The sequence below is a fragment of the Prionailurus bengalensis genome, chromosome B4, assembly GCF_016509475.1.
Source record: "Prionailurus bengalensis isolate Pbe53 chromosome B4, Fcat_Pben_1.1_paternal_pri, whole genome shotgun sequence".
Lineage (NCBI taxonomy): Eukaryota > Metazoa > Chordata > Mammalia > Carnivora > Felidae > Prionailurus > Prionailurus bengalensis.
The window spans coordinates 75,198,026-75,218,568 of NC_057358.1; the positions used below are offsets into that span (position 1 = coordinate 75,198,026).

At 39.2% G+C, this 20,543-nt stretch overlaps 1 protein-coding gene across 1 annotated transcript; it reads left to right on the top strand.

Annotated features, from left to right (window-relative positions):
- Positions 1-3,321: 3,321 nt before the first annotated feature.
- CB4H12orf54 (chromosome B4 C12orf54 homolog) lies at positions 3,322-19,008 on the top strand. Its single transcript, XM_043561736.1, has 5 exons — positions 3,322-3,375; positions 6,779-6,803; positions 8,487-8,535; positions 17,294-17,578; positions 18,797-19,008. Exons 1-4 carry the CDS (start codon positions 3,349-3,351, stop codon positions 17,418-17,420), a joined length of 228 nt encoding a protein of 75 aa, XP_043417671.1. The 5' UTR covers positions 3,322-3,348; the 3' UTR covers positions 17,421-17,578; positions 18,797-19,008.
- Positions 19,009-20,543: the final 1,535 nt, after the last annotated feature.

A 20,543-nucleotide genomic window follows, 5' to 3' on the forward strand; every position in this document is an offset into this window, starting at 1 on the left:
AGGTGATACCTGAGTGTGGTTTTGATTTGTATTTCCCTGATAAGGAGCGACGCTGAACATCTTTTCATGTGCCTGTTGGCCATCCGGATGTCTTCTTTAGAGAAGTGTCTATTCATGTTTTCTGCCCATTTCTTCACTGGGTTATTTGTTTTTCGGGTGTGGAGTTTGGTGAGCTCTTTATAGATTTTGGATACTAGCCCTTTGTCCGATATGTCATTTGCGAATATCTTTTCCCATTCCGTTGGTTGCCTTTTAGTTTTGTTGGTTGTTTCCTTTGCTGTGCAGAAGCTTTTTATCTTCATAAGGTCCCAGTAATTCACTTTTGCTTTTAATTCCCTTGCCTTTGGGGATGTGTCGAGTAAGAGATTGCTACGGCTGAGGTCAGAGAGGTCTTTTCCTGCTTTCTCCTCTAAGGTTTTGATGGTTTCCTGTCTCACATTTAGGTCCTTTATCCATTTTGAGTTTATTTTTGTGAATGGTGTGAGAAAGTGGTCTAGTTTCAACCTTCTGCATGTTGCTGTCCAGTTCTCCCAGCACCATTTGTTAAAGAGGCTGTCTTTTTTCCATTGGATGTTCTTTCCTGCTTTGTCAAAGATGAGTTGGCCATACGTTTGTGGGTCTAGTTCTGGGGTTTCTATTCTATTCCATTGGTCTATGTGTCTGTTTTGGTGCCAATACCATGCTGTCTTGATGATGACAGCTTTGTAGTAGAGGCTAAAGTCTGGGATTGTGATGCCTCCTGCTTTGGTCTTCTTCTTCAAAATTCCTTTGGCTATTGGGGGCCTTTTGTGGTTCCATATGAATTTTAGGATTGCTTGTTCTAGTTTGGAGAAGAATGCTGGTGCAATTTTGATTGGGATTGCATTGAATGTGTAGATAGCTTTGGGTAGTATTGACATTTTGACAATATTTATTTTTCCAATCCATGAGCAGGGAATGTCTTTCCATTTCTTTAAATCTTCTTCAATTTCCTTCAGAAGCTTTCTATAGTTTTCAGCATACAGATCCTTTACATCTTTGGTTAGATTTATTCCTCGGTATTTTATGCTTCTTGGTGCAATTGTGAATGGGATCAGTTTCTTTATTTGTCTTTCTGTTGCTTCATTGTTAGTGTATAAGAATGCAACTGATTTCTGTACATTGATTTTGTATCCTGCAACTTTGCTGAATTCCAGTATCAGTTCTAGCAGACTTTTGGTGGAGTCTATCGGATTTTCCATGTATAATATCATGTCATCTGCAAAAAGCGAAAGCTTGACTTCATCTTCGCCAATTTTGATGCCTTTGATTTCCTTTTGTTGTCTGATTGCTGATGCTAGAACTTCCAGCACTATGTTAAACAGCAGCGGTGAGAGTGGGCATCCTTGTCGTGTTCCTGATCTCAGGGAAAAAGCTTTCAGTTTTTCCCCGTTGAGGATGATGTTAGCTGTGGGCTTTTCATAAATGGCTTTTATGATCTTTAAGTATGTTATTGACAGTAGTTTAAATGGGAATAATGGCTAATAGTAGAAAACCATGCTGAAGCTTTCCTGTTCTTTATTAGATTTGAGAGACTCAGACCCGCTTTTTGTTGATGACTTCTAAAGTGTTGAGAAGTAAATGAATAGAAGTCTGTACTTTGGATAGGAACATGAATTGCCATTTTTGTGGTTAGGAAAAGAATGGTCAGGAAAACCATTTAAGTTGATTTAAAGAAATCCAGTCAAAAAATGTCTTCCTTTGTTAAATCAAATGTTCTATAATAATGAAATTGTTGAATCCAATTAAGAGTGTGTTTTGGAATTTGGCAACTATGAGTTGAAAACAAAAATAGGCCCATTAGGTCACCAATCTGAATTTGTTGCCTTCAGTCTTCTAATGAAGCAATGCGATGAGTGGTTAGTCTCAGAATCTACATTATTAAGTCTTGCTTTCTGAAACTGCTTTACAATAGACATGAATTTAATGAATTTGAAAGTAGCTTCTTTTAATTCTATAAAAACTGATGCCTTTTCTATTTTCACGAAATGTCCTTGGTTTCCCAGCTATATGAAAACAACAAGGTGGCCAATTCTCAAACATGAAAATGCCAGGTTTCACTTTATATTTCAATGGCCTATCAGTGCAGAAGCTAAGTATTCCCACAAGGCAGCCAGAGCAAGCTGTTGTGAATTCAAGAACACAGACACTATCTGGAGTTTCTCAGGACTTCCCAAAAATATCAACTACTTCAGCTTCCAAATCTTGACATTCTAGTTGCATATACATTTAAACTGTTAGATAGAGATGGGAATTAGAGGACAATTGATCACTTTGAACTTATATGTTTCCCATACCAAGCCAAGCAGGAAAAGACAATTAAATTAATGACTCTGGATTTTTTATCAAAAAATGAGAAGTCTCGCTAGCCTCTCCTGCAAGCTCCCAATGAACAATATTATATGAAATGAGTAATGTGATCAACTTTTTTATTCTCTGTGATTTACAATGACTCTTCCTGTAAGTTTTACAGAAGAAAGTAATCTTCTTAATTTAAAATGGATAGAATAACTAATGTTCTTATAATTATTGTATTAGAAGAGTGAGTTGCTTATGAAAGCCTCAGAAAACCATCCTGTTGAGAACCAATACATAATTGGATACCTATGACATACAAAAGAATATGATAAAACAAACAGTGAACAAAGGTAGTAAGCTGGTAACTGGCATAGTCTGCCCCACTGACTATCCAGCTTCCATATGCACCTGCACACACCTGTTGAAACTCCTGAATTTCAACAAAACAACTCTATATTTCTGCCAAACAAGACATAACTATCTGTCTCAAAGTCTTCATCCTTCTCCCAAAATGAGGCAACTCAGATTTCTAACAGTCATTCTATCCATCCATGGCTAGGTGTGAGGGTAGGTACATAGTCAGTTTTACGAGAACTGCCAAAGGTTTTTCCAAAGCGAATATACAATTCTACACTCCTTCCAACAATGTAGGAGAGTTCTGACTGCTCTGTATCTTCACCAGTATTTGGTGTTATCCTCCAATACAAATATGTGTTGACTTTAATAGCTATGCTTAGCTTCAGAACAAGGACCAATTAAACAAAGTATAATAGGTTTCACTTATATTCCTCTCACAACTCAGCCCTCTTTAAATAACTTCCTGCATTTCACCCATTTACCATTTGGAGAAATGATGGCCCAGATATATGTAGAGAAGTCAATGGGATCTATTGCTAAAGCTAGGAAGCCATGGTCTCTTGGCATTCACACCCTACAGCCTAATAGCTGGAAGATTCTATATATATAATCCCTTTGTAATAAAGTCTATAACATTAATTTTTTCACAAGTTTTGTGTCTTCTTTCAGGTACTAATGGCTTTTAGGGATATACAAAAAGAGGTGAGATTAAATTTCAATTTTCTAAATTCCCTGGCCACATCACTTTTCCCTTGCTCCCATGTTTTCCATACCCTACTGTGATGTTGACTCTGATCAAAGTTTAAGTTTCAGTCCTTTATCTAGTGAATTCTCCCTTTAAAGAGCAGCACTGGCTTGTCAGTTCAGGAAGCTAAGGGAAGAAGATGCCTAACAATCCCCTCGTGGAAATATGACAATAGAGAAAATTGTATCTACCAGAACTTCTCTGAGCAAGAATACTCTGTGTAATTATATGAAACATTGATAAGTGACTGAGTTAGGAAGAGTCCCCAAGTGATGTGGTAAATTCCTTATTAGACAAGTATGTCTATTCAGTGTAGGGAAGTGCAAATTAGAGGTCAGAGCTAAATGTCTCTGCTAAACAGAAACATTCCTCCTCCTCTGCTCTTCCTCCACATAGATTTCAGTCTTTTTCTATACAAATACTGATCAAATATTTTAAAAATATACTCAAACATGCACTGTCCCCAGCTTGCTCAAGGTGATGATATATCTGGGTCCTACCAAGCCTGCTGTCCCGCCTTTTTTTTTTTTTCTGTCTGTTACAGTGGACAACAATAGGCACTGTCTACACAATTACCTATCAGTAGACTATTTACATAGGTAAACACATAACTTAGGACAGGTACTCATATTATAAAACCAAAGCAAATGGGAAACTTCTACACAGATTCTTAACTTTTGTTCCTCTGAATAAAGACACAGTTTCATTAAAATTAGCATCTAAGTATAATATGAGCTTCCAGTGGTCTCAGAAACAGTAGCTCTCTCTTTCTAGTTGGCAAGAAGTCATGTATAAATTGATTGAGAAAGCACTGAAAATAAACCTCTTCTAAATCACTATCTTTGCCTTAGAACTGAGCCCCTTCTATGGTCCCAGGAAGCTATGTCATTGTATCCTGCTGCTATGTCCAGGACTTACTCTAGGGAAAATTAGAGCAGTCTTTGCCTCCACCTGGCTGCAAGTAAAAGGCGGCATTAGGTAGAGATAAGAAACTTGATATTTTCACCCAAGTTTTGCCTTAGGGTCAGGGTGCCTCTACCCTACCCAGAACTTTAGTCCCCTTAGGCCTGAGTCTCCTCCAGATAACGCTTGAATTAGTAAGAGGAGAAGCCCATCTATAAGTGAGACTTGTGTGTGTTGATTTCCATCCTCACAAGGCTTATATATTAAGTTAAAAGTCCCCTCTGATGTCCTCTATGTTGAAGCTCTCTTCTAGCGCTTCTTCATGGGATCCACCAGATAAATCCCTGTCTTCATAAATTCCCCCAGGCTGATACAGGCAAACATACTCCTTACTTACAGACTTATTAAGAAAAATTTTTATATTTAAATACTGAGAGAAGGATGTCAAACAAAAGATAGCAGAGAGAGGTAGAATTAGAATGTACTTGGCACAAAAACAGACACATAGACCAATGGAATAGAATAGAAACCCCAGAACTAGACCCACAAACGTATGGCCAACTCATCTTTGACAAAGCAGGAAAGAATATCCAATGGAAAAAAGACAGCCTCTTTAACAAATGGTGCTGGGAGAACTGGACAGCAACATGCAGAAGGTTGAAACTAGACCACTTTCTCACACCATTCACAAAAATAAACTCAAAATGGATAAAGGACCTAAATGTGAGACAGGAAACCATCAAAACACTAGAGGAGAAAGCAGGAAAAGACCTCTCTGACCTCAGCCGTAGCAATCTCTTACTCGACACATCCCCAAAGGCAAGGGAATTAAAAGCAAAAGTGAATTACTGGGACCTTATGAAGATAAAAAGCTTCTGCACAGCAAAGGAAACAACCAACAAAACTAAAAGGCAACCAACGGAATGGGAAAAGATATTCGCAAATGACATATCGGACAAAGGGCTAGTATCCAAAATCTATAAAGAGCTCACCAAACTCCACACCCGAAAAACAAATAACCCAGTGAAGAAATGGGCAGAAAACATGAATAGACACTTCTCTAAAGAAGACATCCGGATGGCCAACAGGCACATGAAAAGATGTTCAGCGTCGCTCCTTATCAGGGAAATACAAATCAAAACCACACTCAGGTATCACCTCACGCCAGTCAGAGTGGCCAAAATGAACAAATCAGGAGACTATAGATGCTGGAGAGGATGTGGAGAAACGGGAACCCTCTTGCACTGTTGGTGGGAATGCAAATTGGTGCAGCCGCTCTGGAAAGCAGTGTGGAGGTTCCTCAGAAAATTAAAAATAGACCTACCCTATGACCCAGCAATAGCACTGTTAGGAATTTATCCAAGGGATACAGGAGTACTGATGCATAGGGACACTTGTACCCCAATGTTCATAGCAGCACTCTCAACAATAGCCAAATTATGGAAAGAGCCTAAATGTCCATCAACTGATGAATGGATAAAGAAATTGTGGTTTATATACACAATGGAGTACTACATGGCAATGAGAAAAAATGAAATATGGCCTTTTGTAGCAACGTGGATGGAACTGGAGAGTGTGATGCTAAGTGAAATAAGCCATACATAGAAAGACAGATACCATATGGTTTCACTCTTATGTGGATCCTGAGAAACTCAACAGAAACCCATGGAGGAGGGGAAGGAAAAAAAAGAGGTTAGAGTGGGAGAGAGCCAAAGCATAAGAGACTGTTAAAAACTGAGAACTGAGGGTTGATGGGGGGTGGGAGGGAGGGGAGGGTGGGTGATGGGTATTGAGGAGGGCACCTTTTGGGATGAGCACTGGGTGTTGTATGGAAACCAATTTGTCAATAAATTTCATATAAAAAAAAAAGAATGTACTTCCTTTTTGATTAGGCAAACCTTAGGACCTGCTTAGAGCATCGTTAGGTAGAAAGATGATCTACCAGGCTCCTGTTTGCTCAGGGGTCCCAAAGTTATCAGCAGCAGCTGTTCACTCTAGGGTGGGTAAGAAGGATTTTTTTTTTTAAGGTCCTTCATAGATATTTAATAGTTCTCCTCAGAGAACCACTGGAGATGCAGAGAGGAGGGTAAAAGGGGGCCAGAAAAGGGAGAGCAAAAAAAACATAAAAAAGTAAAAGAGAGTAATGAATTGTGTGTCTCCACCCCTAAAGAGGCCACATCTTGTCCTATTTATTTATTCATCATTCAACATTCAGCATACAGCATATGCTGTACGCAGGGCATTATGTTAAGTGGTTTGGTGTGAGGTATATAAAATCAACACAAAATTCTACTTTCAGGAAATTTAGAATTTAATTCCAATCCCTAAAAGCCCTTATTTTCCACATAGACATTCCTACATTTGGCCAAGTAAGTGTACAGCTGGTACACTGAAATTTCAGAGGAGATGGATGGCTTCTAAGTGTCTGACTCTCTCTGAATTCTCATTATCTTTCAGCTGCAGGTAGATGCTCAGATTCGAGGTAAAAAAGCAGTATTTCAAGGTTTGGATAAGCCAAGAGTGGTGGGAGGGAACAAGAGGGAGTTCAACCCAAAGTCTCATCTTTCCTTTGGGTAAGAGCTGGAGTCGAGATCCTCCTTTCTTTTCCCCCTTCAGCCAAGTGAACATGGACTTTCCTTGAACTTGCAGGAGCACTGCTAGTCTCTCCTCTGTCCAGCCCAATTACCGAGATGGGCACAGAGGGATCCTTTTCTCCCATGGGATGACTGCTGAGGACCTGAGGATACTCTCAACCCTCAGTGAGACCTACCTCTTTTCAGCAGAGGAGGGGCAGCAAGCATAGAAGTCTGCTGTACGGGCTTACTAGGACTGGCATAGGGCTTAAATAGTGGGGACATCAGAACAGAATGCTTATTCATGGTGGTCAAATTTTAGTTCTAAACTACAGTCCTATGCCCAGATGAAAATTTTAGTGTTACAGGAAAATATTCAAAATACCCAGAAGCCTAGAATTATAGCATAAAAGCCGTATCTGGAGTTTCTTCCTTCACCCATCCAAGAAGAAATTTATAAATCAGGGCTTTTCAAACTTTTGCATGTATACAAATCACCTGTATACCTTGTTAAAAAGCAGATTCTTATTCAGTAGGTCTAGCGTGGGCTTGAGATTCTGTATTTCTAAGAGAGTACCACATGACGCCAAAACTGCTGACTCGTGAACCAGACTTTGAGTATCAAGGATATAAATAACTGGGCCCAGTGAAATATCCTCCAACGTCAGAATGAAGTAAGATTTATTTCAGGGGTTTACAAGTCCCATCACTTCAAATATGGGTGGAGTAATCACAGGGAGGAGCAAATCAAAAGGAGATTCTGACTAGCCTAGGGGTCTTTCTGAGAATTAAAACTACTCTATGCTTTTCTAGACCCTCCCCAAAACAGAGCTCATTAACAGTCCGAAACTTCTTGAGAATCTTTAAATATAACAAGTCCAGAAAGAATTGTTCTGATCTTGCCCCAAGCCTGGTCAATCACCTCCATTCCAGAATGATAAGGAAATAGGGCCAGGCAGAATCCATCATGAGATATAGAGGAAAGTTCTTGGCTGCCAATCCCTAAGGGTCAACAGGTCAAAAGTGCCAAGTTTACCTCAGCTTAAAGAATACTCTCCTTTATCCAAGAAAGGCTGATTTTCAAAGAGGTCACTGCAGGACTCTGGGAATACCCACCTGATGACCTAGGATGTAACTGCTGCTGTTGCTAGTTTTCCTAAAAGGTGAGGGAGAGCAGGAGGGGGTGGGGGTAGGGAGGAGAGACTCAGAATAGGATGAGGAGAATTAAAGTCTCATTGTATCCATTTTCCATACAAAAAAAGTAGATAAGAAGTGAGAAATCAAGGACCTACTCTAGTGGCAGTGCCCAGGGACTGAGACATTTGGCTAACTCCTAATGCCCAGCACTGCTTAAACACAGAATCATGGTGGCCATGATTTGCTCTGCTTTGCAAATGACCATATGTCTGGTGCAAGCAACCAGGATGGCTGGTGCCATAATCTGCATCTGCCTCTCTTTAGTTTCCCCATAAGTTCCAACCTCTCCTTCTTTGGCTATACTCCAAACTAAGGATGTGAGCAGGGCTCAGGGCCCTTAGGGAGACATTTCTAGATCCTTATAACAAAATGACTCCTTTGTGTGTCCACCTCAGGGATGAGCAACTGCTCCATGATACCCAGGTCATTTGCATTTGGGACTGGGTAAGTAGCCCTCTTTTGATAATCCCCAATGGAAATGGTATCCACCCAGATATGGGTATAATGGCTAGGAATATAGCTGGCTCTGAGCCTTGAACTTTCAGATGCCTGTATTTCCAATATACATCTCTTCTAAGCGGGGAGGAAGTGGCCCCCCACCACTCAACTAATGGTTAACTACAGAACCAGGGGTTCTTCCTCCATCCTCATCCCCATCAGAAATCCCTGTAATCTCAGGATCAGTCCTGGACCTCACTATAATAGAAATGGGGAGATTCTCATCATTCAATTGAGGGAGTAAGGGAACATCAAAAGAATGTCAGATAAGAAAATAGAGTCATGAGAAAAGAATAAAAAATTATGGAGGTACAAGAAAGACTTAGAAGAAGAAAATTAAATTAATAAAAGTTTGAAAGTCCAATGCCCTAACATGGGGAGATGTCAATTTCTTTTCCAAAAGAAAAATATCAGGATTGCTCAGCTGGGAAGACGGCAGAGTAGGAGGACTCTAAGCTCACCTCATCCTATGGATACAACTAGATAACACTCACGTTAGCATAAATAACCAGAAAGTGATCCAAAGCCTGACAGAACAAACTCCACAACTAAAGGTAGAGAAGAGGCCACATCAAGGCAGGCAGGAAGGGTAAAACATGGTTTGAGAGTGAAACAGACCATGGCTATCCAGGTGGGGAGAGAGCTGGTAGTGCAGAGAAGGGCAAAAACCAGACTTTCACACCAGAGAGCCTAAGAATGGGGAGGACAAATCTCCATAACATTTGCCTTTGAAAGCAAGAGGAGCTGAATTTCATGAGTTCTTACAACTAGTGGGACTTAAAGCCTGGAATTTTAAAAATCAGTCAACTCAGGTCTGGCACAGCCCAGAGGGCATTAGGAAGCTGAGTCCCTAAAAAGATAGTACAGCAACAACCTGTGCAGATAACAGCATAGAACCGCAGTGTGAAAAATGCCAGGGCAGAAGAGAGAGTGATTTACTCATCTCAGAGCATGGCCTGGAGAGACAGAGAAAACAGAGAGACCCCTCCAGAAGCAAAAGAGCTGGCAGGCACCATTTCCCTCCTCGATACACCAGCATAAACAACGGCCACCTGTAGGAACCAGCATGGGTCAATACTCATTACCTAATTTGTTTGCACCAAGTCCCCCACCTACTTCACTTCAGCAGATCCACTCTTCCCAGTCACACTCCCATTGGTCCCGTAGCTCCAGGCCCCCTTCCCCAGAAGAACAGCACAGAATATCTCCCAACCTACACATTTTGAGGGACCTCAGTTCCATCGACAAGGCAGATCTTATTTCACAAGCATTTCACCACACATGTTAAAACACACCCCACCCCCCACCACCCTGCTGGGGACCAAACATTGCCCACACTAGGCAAAGAGAGCCTCTGCAGACAACCGGACTGAAGTAAAAAGAGGCCAAGACTTAACAGCAGAGCAAATGCAACACACATAGGAGACATTCCCTGAAATTCCAGGCCCTGAGGAACAGGGGACACTGCACTGCAGAGTTCTACAGGACCTCTTCTTCATAAGGCTACTATTAAGAGCAAGAGGTAGCTGACTTCTCTAACACACAGAAACAGGCACAGAGAGTTAGACAAAAGGAAGAGACAGAGAAACATGTCCCAAATGAATGAACAGGACCAAACCACAGCAAGAGACTTAGGGGAAACAGATATAAGTAATATGACTGATAGAGAATTTAAAGTAATGACCATGAAGATACTCACTGGACTTGAGAAAAAAGTACACAACATCAGTGAGACCCTTAACACAGAGATAAAAAAAAAAAAAAAAAAAAAACCAATCAGAGATCCAGAACATAATAAATGAAATTTAAAATACACTTGAGAGAATAGCACACTAGATGAAGAAGAGGAACAAATTAATGACCTGGAAGACAGAGCAATGGAAAGTAACCTAGTTGAGCATAGGAGAAGAAAGTTATGCAAAATGAGAATAGTCTCAGAGAACTCAGAGACTCCATCAAGCATAATAACATTTAGATTAGAGGGATCTCAGAAAAAGGTAGAAAAAGGGCAGTAATTTTTTTTAAAATAACAGGTGAAAATTTCCCTAATCTGGAGAAGGAAACAGATATCCAGATCCAGGAAACACAGAGATCCCCCAAAATATTCAATCCAAAGAGGTCCACACCAAAACAAATAGCAATTAAATGTTAAAGGTAGTTATATATTTTTTTCTTTCAACGTTTTTTTTATTTATTTTGGGACAGAGAGAGACAGAGCATGAACGGGGGAGGGGCAGAGAGAGAGGGAGACACAGAATCGGAAACAGGCTCCAGACTCCGAGCCATCAGCACAGAGCCTGACACGGGGCTCGAACTCACGGACCGCGAGATCGTGACCTGGCTGAAGTCGGACGCTTAACCGACTGCGCCACCCAGGCGCCCCAAAAGGTAGTTACAAAGAAAAAAATATAAGCAACAAGACAAAAGACAGTTACATATAAGGAAAACCCCATAAGGCTATAAGCAGATTTTTCAGCAGATACCTTGTAAGCCAGAAGGGAGTGGTATGATCTATTCAAAGTGCTGGAAGGGAAAAATTTGCAGCCAAGAATATTCTATCCAGCAAGGCTATCATTCAGAATAGAGAGATAAAGAGTTTCTCAGACAAAAACTAAAGGAGTTCATGACCACTAAACCAGCCCTATGATAAATATTAAAGGGAGCTCTTTGAGTGGAAAAGAAAGACCATAAGTGAGAATATGAAAAGTAAAAAACACAAAAGCAGTGAAATATGTATTTCTGTAAAAATCAGTCAAGGGATTCATTAAAAAAAAAAAAAGAATGTAAAACATGACATATACCTAAAACATGGCAGTGGGGAAGAGTTAGAAAGATTTCAAACTTAAGCAAGAATCAATTTAATATAGACTGCTATATGCAGAAGATGTTATATACAAACCTACTGGTAACCACAAATCAAAAGCCAATAATAGGTAAGCAAAGAATAAAGAGAAAGGAATCTAAGTATATCACTAAAGAAAGTCAACAAACCATGAAAAAGCAAGAGAAGAAGGATCAGAGTAAATCTATAGAAACAACCAAAAAACAAGTAACAAAATGGCCACAAATACATATCTTCAATAATTACATTGAATGTAAATAGACTAAAGGCTCCAATCAAAAGACATATGGTGACAGAGTAGATTAAAAAAAAAAAAAAAAAAACAAGACCCATCGATATGCTACCTACGAGAGACTCATTTCAGACCAAAAGACACCTGCAGATTGAAATAAGGGGATGGAGAAACATTTATTATACAAATGGAAGTGAAAAGAAAGCTTGGGTAGAAATACTTATACTGGAAAAACTAGATTTTAAAACAAAAACTGTAATATGAGACAAAGAAAGACACTATATAATAAAAAGAGGAGAATCTAACAAGAAGATACAATTATAATATTTATGCACCCCACATGAAAACACCCAAATACATAAAACAGTTAATAACAAACATAAAGGGAAATAATCAATAGTAATACAATAATAATAGGGGACTTTAACACCCCACTTACACTGATGGACAGATCATCCAAACAGAACAGCAACAAAAAAAACAGTGGCCTTGAATGACACACTGGACCAGATAAATTTAACAGACATATTGAGAACATTTCTTCTGAAAACAGCAGAATATGCATTCTTTTCAAGTTCATACAGAACATTCTCCAGAACACATCACATATTAGGCCACAAAACAAGTCTCAACAAATTCAAAATGATCAAAGTCATACCATGCATCTTTTCTGATCACAATGCTAAGAAACTAGAAATAAACCACAAGAAAAAATCTGGAAGGACTACAAAAACATGTACATTAAACAACATGCTACTAAATAATGAATGAGTTAACCAAGAAATCAAGAATAAATGCAAAAGTAAATAGAAACAAATGAAAATGAAGACACAACAGTCCAAAACCTCTGGGATGCAGCAGAAGTGGTTCAAAAGAGGGAAGTTTACAGCAGTACAGGTCTACCTCAAGAAGCAAGAAAAATCACAAATAAACAACCTAACCTTACACCGAAAGGAGCTAGAACAAGAACAACACGTAAAACCTAAAAACAGCAGAAGGAAAGAAATAATAAAGATCAGAGGAGAAATAAATGAAATAGAAACTAAAAAAAAAAAAAAAAAAATACAACAGATCAATGAAACCCAAGAGCTCATTCTTGGAAAAGATCAACAAAATGGATAAACTTCTAACCAGACTCATCAAAAAAACAGAGAGGACCCAAACAAACAAAATCATTAATGAAAGAGGAGAAATAACAGCCAACACCACAGAAATACAAAAATTATAACATAATATTATGAAAACCTATATGCCAAGAAATTGGACAACTTATAAGAAATGGATAAATTCCTAGAAACACATAATGTACCAAAACTAAAGCAGGAAGAAATGCAAAATTTGAACAAATTACCAGCAATGAAATTGAATCAGTAATCAAAAAACTCCCAAAAAAACAAAATTCCAGGAACAGATGGCTTCATGGGTGAATTCTACCAACCATTTAAAGAAGATGTAATACCTATTCTCGAACTATTCCAAAAAAAAAAAGAAGACAAAGGAAAACTTCCAAATTCATTCTAAGAAGTCTATTATCACCCTAATACCAAAATCAGATAAAGACACCATGAAAAAAGAAAAATACATGCAAACATCTCTCACAAATATAGATGTAAAAATCCTCAAAATATTAGCAAACTGAATCCAAAACTATATTTTAAAAAATCACACACCATGATCAAGTGGGATTTATTCCCAACATGCAAGGTTGTTTCAATATTCACAAAACCACCACCATGATATGTCACATCATTAAGAAAGGATAAAAATCATATGATGATTTTGACAGATGCAGAAAAAGCATGTCACAAAGGATAACATCCATTCATGATAAAAAAAACCTCAGCAAAACAGGTCTAGAGGGAACATACCTCAACATAATAAAGGCCTCATATGAAAAACCTTCAGGAATATCAACCTAATGGTGATAAAACTGAGAGCTTTTCCCTTAAGGTCTAGAACAAGATAAAAATATCCACTCTTACCACTGATATTCAACATAGTATTAGAAGTCCTAGCCACAGCAATTAGACAGCATAAAGAAATAAAAGGCATCCAAATTGGTAAGGAAGAAGTAAAGTTCTCATTATTTGTAGATGACATAATACTATACAGAAAGAACCCTTTCTCCACCAAAAAAACTAGAATTGATAGCTCAGGTTGCAGGACTTTACTAAAGACTAAAGTCTCCACCAAAAAAAACAGAACAGTAAAGTCGCAGGACATAAAATCAATGTACAGAAATCTGTTGCATTCCTATATACTCATAATGAAGCAGCAGAAAGAGAAATTAAGAAAATCCCATTTACAATGGCACCAAAAATATGTAGGAATAAACTTAACCAAAGAGGCGAAAGACTTGTACTCTGAAAACTATAAAACACTGATGAAAGAAATTCAAAATGACACAAAGTGGAAAGACATTCCATGCTAATGTATTGGAAGAATGAATATTATTAAAATGTCTATACTACCCCAAGCAATCTACACATTTAATGCAATGCCTATCAAAATGCCAACAGCATTTTTCACAGAAATAGAACAATCCTAAAATGTGTATGGAACCACAAAAGACTCCAACTATCCAAAGCAATCTGGAAAAAGAAAAGCTAGAAGCATCACAATACCAGACTTTTAAGTTATATTACAAAGATGCAGTAATCAAAATAGCATGGTACTGACACAAAAATAGACACATATCAATAAAAGAGAATAGAAGCCCCAGAAATCAACCCACAATTATATGGGCAATTAATCTTCAACAAAGGAGGAATGAATATACATGGGAAAAAAATCTCTTCAACAAATGGTGTTAGGAAAACTGGACAGCTACAATGCAGAAGAATGAAACTGGACCACTTTCTTTCACACTACACAAAAATAAACTCAAAATGAATTAAAGACCTAAACATGAGACTTGAAACCATAAAAATCCTTGAAGAGAGCAAAGGCAGTAACTTCTCTGACATTGGGCATAGCAACAGTTTTCTAGATATGTCTCCTAAGGCAAGAGAAATAAAAGCAAAAATAAGTTATTGGGACTACATCAAAATAAAAAGTTTCTGCAGTGAAGGAAATAATGAAACTAAAAGGCAAGCTATGGAATGGAGAAGATATTTGTAAATGATATATCCAATAAAGGATTAGTATCTCAAATATATAAAGAACTTACACAACTCAACACCAAAAAACAAACAATCCAATTTAATTTTTTTTTTCAACGTTTATTTATTTTTGGGACAGAGAGAGACAGAGCATGAACGGGGGAGGGGCAGAGAGAGAGGGAGACACAGAATCGGAAACAGGCTCCAGGCTCTGAGCCATCAGCCCAGAGCCCGACGCGGGGCTCCAACTCCCGGACCGCGAGATCGTGACCTGGCTGAAGTCGGACGCTTAACCGACTGCGCCACCCAGGCGCCCCAAACAATCCAATTTAAAAATGGGCAGGGGCACCTGAGTGTCTCAGTCAGTTAAGCAGCTGACTTCAGCTCAAGTCATGCTCTCCTGGTTCGTGGGTTCAAGCCCCTTGTTGGCTCTGTGCTGACAGCTCGGAGCTTGGAGCCTGCTTCAGATTCTGTGTCTCCCTCTCTCTCTCACACACTCTCTCTCAGTCTCTCAAGAATAAATAAATGTTAAAAAAAAATTTTTAAATGGGCAGAAGACACGAACAGACATTTCTCCAAAGAAGACATACAGATGGCATACAGACACATGAAAAGACGCTCACCCTCACTCATCATCAGGGAAATGTCAATCAAAACTACAATGAGGGGTGCCTGGGTGACTCAGTCCGTTAAGCGGCTGACTTCAGCTCAGGTCATGATCTAGCAGTTCACTAGTTCAAGCCTCTCATCAGGCTCTATGGTGATAGCTCAGAGCCTGGAGCCTGCTTCAGATTCTGTTTCTCCCTCTCTCTCTACCCCTCCCCCACTCACACTCTGTCTCTCTCTTTCTCTTAAAAACAATTTTTTTTAATTTTTTTTTAAAAACTACAATGAGATATCACCTCACACCCATCAGAATGGCTAAAATCAACAACACAAGAAACCACAGGCAAGGATGTGGAGAAAAGGGAACCCTCTTGCACTCTTGGTGGGAATGAAAACTGGTACAACCACTGTGGAAAACAGTATGGAATTTCCTCAAAAAGTTAGAAATATAAGTCCCACGTGATCCAGTGATAACACTACTGGGTATTTACCTAAAAAATGGAAAAATACTAATTCAAAGGTTACATGCATCCCTATGTTTATTGCAACATTATTTACAATAGCCTAACTATAGCAGCAGTCCAAGTGTCCACTGAGGAATGAATAAAGAAGAGATGGTGTATATATACAGTGGAATATTATTCAGCTATAAAAAAAGAATGAAATCTTGCCATTTGCAACACCATGGATGGAGCTAGAAAGTATAATGTTAAGTGAAATAACTCAGAGAAAGACAAATACCATATGATTTCACTCTTATGTGCAATTTAAGAAACAAAACAAACAAGCAAAGGAAGGAAAAAAGACAAACCAAGAATCAGACTCTTAGCTATAGAGAACATACTGATGGTTACCAGAGGGGCAGTGGGGGGGAGGGGGGGGATGGGTGAAACAGGTGATGGGGATTAAAGACTACACTTATCTTTATTAAAAAAAAAAAACAGAAAAGAACAGGTTGGCTCAGTTCATTAAGCATCCAACTTCGGCTCACGTCATGATCTCGTGGTTTGTGAGTTCAAGCCCCTCATCAGGCTCTGTGTCGATTACTCAGAGCCTGGAGCCTGTTTCAGATTCTGTATCTCCCTCTCTCTGCCCCTCTACCCCCAAATAAATAAACATTTTAAAAAACATTAAAAATAAATTAAAATAAATTTTTTAAAAAACGGAAAAGAACAAAAAAAGACTAGGGAAAAAAAGATCAGGCTACAACACCAGAGATTTAATTTAGACATTAGGAATAACTTTCCAATAATGACAACTAAGAAACAAGAGGACTGGGTGGTCAAGAAAGATGGCAGCATCATGTTCTGCAGAGGACTTCAGAGATACTTTTTTAAAAGTCAGTTTGATATATTTCAGATACAGTCCTTCCTGAACCAGGAAATGAAGGCGAACTCCCTGACCCTGTTTGAACCAAATTTGATCCTTTCTCAGACAGCTGGCTCTAGTGAAATAAAAACCATAAGAGACAGATCATTATACTTTAAATTGATCAGTGCTAAAACCATGAAAGGAATAACTGACCGGTAATCTCATCTTTACATACATTTTAAGTGTAATTACTGTAAACCTTTATAACGAGAAGCACTTTTGTTTGGTAAAAACCATATCGGAACTATGATTTTATTTAATTTTAATATTCCTCTGAGGCAAGCATGAGGAACTATCCTGACTTTCCTGATGAGGACACAAGCTCTCATAAGCTATGACACTACATCTCCTAAGACCTAGTAAGGGCTATTCCCTGTGGGCCACATGATCACCAGAGAATTGCAACTCCCAGAGCTAGTGATTCCCATTCCTGGTGGAATGTGATGAGAAAATCCTTCAGGACAGTGAAAGCCAGGACAGGGGGGAGGGGTGGATGAGATCACTCTCCGCCATATATTCACAATCACAACCTTCTCTTATTGGGTACAAAAGCATCAGGTCTCCAGATTCTGGGATGACCCTAAATTTGGGAAGCACTGGAGAACAGCCATCAAGGGCGCAGGCCCACAACCTAAGAAGACAGTTCTCTGATCAATCAGCTTGCTACCCTGGACCCTAACCCTACAATCAAGAAAAGAAGGTCTCTCTTCTGCTTCTGCCAGGTTTCACCCACATGGCCTTTCCCCTGAGGTCTCCCCTGCCCATCCTTCTATAGTCAAGAAACCACGCCTCATGGGTCCTCACTCGAACAAGAGAGAGCAGCGCCAAACCAAGCAGGTATGCTCCAACCCAAGGGACAAGGAGTTGGGGTGCCTGGGTGGCTCAGTTGGCTAAGTGTCCAACTTCGGCTCAGGTCATGATCTCACAGTTCGTGAGTCCAAGCCCCATATCAAGCTCTGTGCTGACAGCTCAGAGCCTGGAGCTTGCTTCAGATTCTGCGTCTCCCTCTCTTCCATTTCCCCACTCACTCCTCTCTCTCTCTCTCTCTCTCAAAAATAAACATTTAAAAAAATTAAAAAATAAAAGGGACAAGGAGTAAGAGAATGGAAGCCTGAGGGCAGGGCCAAGCCATGACTTCTTGGTCTCTTTGAACAATACAAAGAGCCAAAGTATGTCAGGTGTGGATGGTTCCATATAGAGAAAATCACGGAGAAACAAGTATAGGATAAAGAGATAGAAAGGTAGGAAAGCTTAAACACAAACTAAGAAATGTGAGGCCCATTATTCCTTTCTGGAAAGTGCTCCAGAAACTTGCACTACCGTGAGGGCTTAATTCAGACTCAAGAGTTAAACACAGTAGGCCCACAATAGACTCCATTGTCAAGATATTCATCAATAAAGTACTTGAGTATGCTGCCCTCAAAGGCACTGCTTGAGTGACAGGTCATTTTCTCAACCTTTTTAAGTTCCCTACTCCCTAGTTTCATCTGACACCTAATATCATATGGAGAAGAAGACTGTCTCAGATGTTCACCTGTGGCATATACAGTGCTAGCCACACTCTCTATATGGTCCGATCTATGACTTACTAGGAATTCCTTTTAAGACAGAATCTGAGTAATGGGTGATGAAGAAAAGTGGGCATATCTGCATATGTCTAAGTATAGTAACTGTGCATTTTCTTGAGTAGTCCCCTTTCAAATACTTTACTCCATATTTATCACCCATAGCAGCAAAATACACAAAATTTTCCAACATTTTGGCAATAAGATTACATCTTTGTGAAAGAACACATACACTGACAAAACCTCTGTCATCATTCAAAACTCAATTTGGTTCAAAAATTAAGGCAGGGAGCTTCCTTTCTCTTCAGTACCACATGGGCAGCAATGTAGGATAGCAAAGAATGAACACTGCATAGAAAGATGGTATACAACCAGTGGATCTCCTCCCTTACTTCATGTTAGATATCCTGGGATAGGATCATAAAGGCAGTGCCACCTGCTTAGTGAACCAAATCTCTTTTATTTCCATTCATGTGACAATGACATCTAGGGCACAGCTTAGGTTGCCTGAAAAAAAGAGAAGTTACTCGGCAGACATCACCTCTGACCCAGAAGAGAAACTGAGCCTCATGGACAAAGATACCATGATCTTCGGCCACACCTGGTAACTTGGAAATTGAATGAGACCCAAGCACATCACAACTGCCAAGCAAAGAAACCAGCAAACAAACAACCAGTAAAATAAATGTGATATAAAAGGCACTCACTTTATCAGTTCTTACTGGGTAGTGGAATATAGTGATCAGATGTCCAAGTTTGGTTCATAGAACAGCACTGTAGATTAGAAGAAAATATGAATTATAAGGTCACAAACCCACTTCGACTTTGACTGAGTTATTCTTTTTTTATGGACCTCAGTTTCCTCCCCTGTAAATAATGCGGCATAACTGGACACTACTGAAGGCTCCTTTCATGTTTAATATCCTGTGATCTAGATGGTCTCACAGTCTACAATTCCAACATAGCTATTCTCCAGACTTGAAAAGCCATCTCATCCAAAAATATTTCCTACAAGGAAGGAATATTTAGGATTTCATCAAAGGTGGTGGCCTTTGAACACACAAATGCACATATTACATGACAGAAAATGTAGAGTTTTTTAACTCTTTCCTTCCTAAACAAAATCTAAACAAATGAACATAACATACTAAAAATTATACAACATAGCATTAACCCAGGACTTAAAATTTGTCATAACATCAGTAAAATAATAAGCAGAACACATTATAGCAACAAAACAAGTATTAAAAAAACATCAGGGGCACCTGGGTGGCTCAGTCAGTTAAGCACCTGACTTCCCTTCTGGAAAATAGAGATTCCTCAAAAAATTAAAAATAGGGGTGCCTGAGTGGTTCAGTCAAACACCTGACTCTTGATTTCAGTTCAGGTCATGATCTCATGGTTCATGAGTTTGAGCCCTGAATCAGGCTCTGCACTGACAGTGTGGAGCCTGTCTGAGATTCCCTCTCTCCCTCTCTCTCTCTCTCTCTCTCTCTCTCTCTGCCCTTTCCCTGGTCATGCTCTCTCTCAAAATAAATAAATGTTTTTAAAAATTAAAAATCAAACTACCCTACAACCCAGCAATTGCACCACTAGATATTTATCCAAAGGATACAAAAATGCCGATTCAAAGGGGCACATGCACCCCAATGTTTATAGCAGCATTATCAACAATAACCAAATCATGGGAAGAGCCCAAATGTCCATCGACTGGTGAATGGATAAAGATGTGATGTATGTATGTATGTATGTGTATATATATATATACATACATACACACACACATATACATACAATGGAATACTACTCAGTGATGAAAAATTATGAAATCTTGCCATTTGCAACAACGTGGATAGAACCAGAGTATATTATGCCAAGCAAAGTAAGTCAGAGAAAGACACATATGATTTCACTCCTATGTGGAATTTGAGAAACACAACAGATGAACACAGGGGAAGGGAAGGAAAAATAAGAAAGAGGAAGCAAACCATAAGAGACTCTTAAATACAGAGAACAAATTGAGGGTTGTTGGAGGGGAGGTGGGTAGGGGGATGGGTTAAATGGGTGATGGGCATTAAGGCAGGCACTTGTTGAGATGAGAACTTGGGTGTCATATAGAAGAGATAAATCACTGAGTTCTGCTCCTAAACCCAAGACTACACAGTACGTTAACTAACCTGAATTTAAAAAAATAAATAAATAAACAGCAAAACGGGCACATTATGGTGATACTGAGG

Excerpts from the sequence above, each read along its gene's own strand:
- CB4H12orf54 (XM_043561736.1), top strand. The coding sequence starts at position 3,349 with ATGGCTTTTAGGGATATACAAAAAGAG. Across the intron at positions 6,804-8,486 it reads GGTAGATGCTCAGATTCGAG|GGATGAGCAACTGCTCCATG; the intron begins GTAAAAAAGCAG and ends TGTCCACCTCAG. Across the intron at positions 8,536-17,293 it reads TCATTTGCATTTGGGACTGG|CATCAGGTCTCCAGATTCTG; the intron begins GTAAGTAGCCCT and ends TGGGTACAAAAG.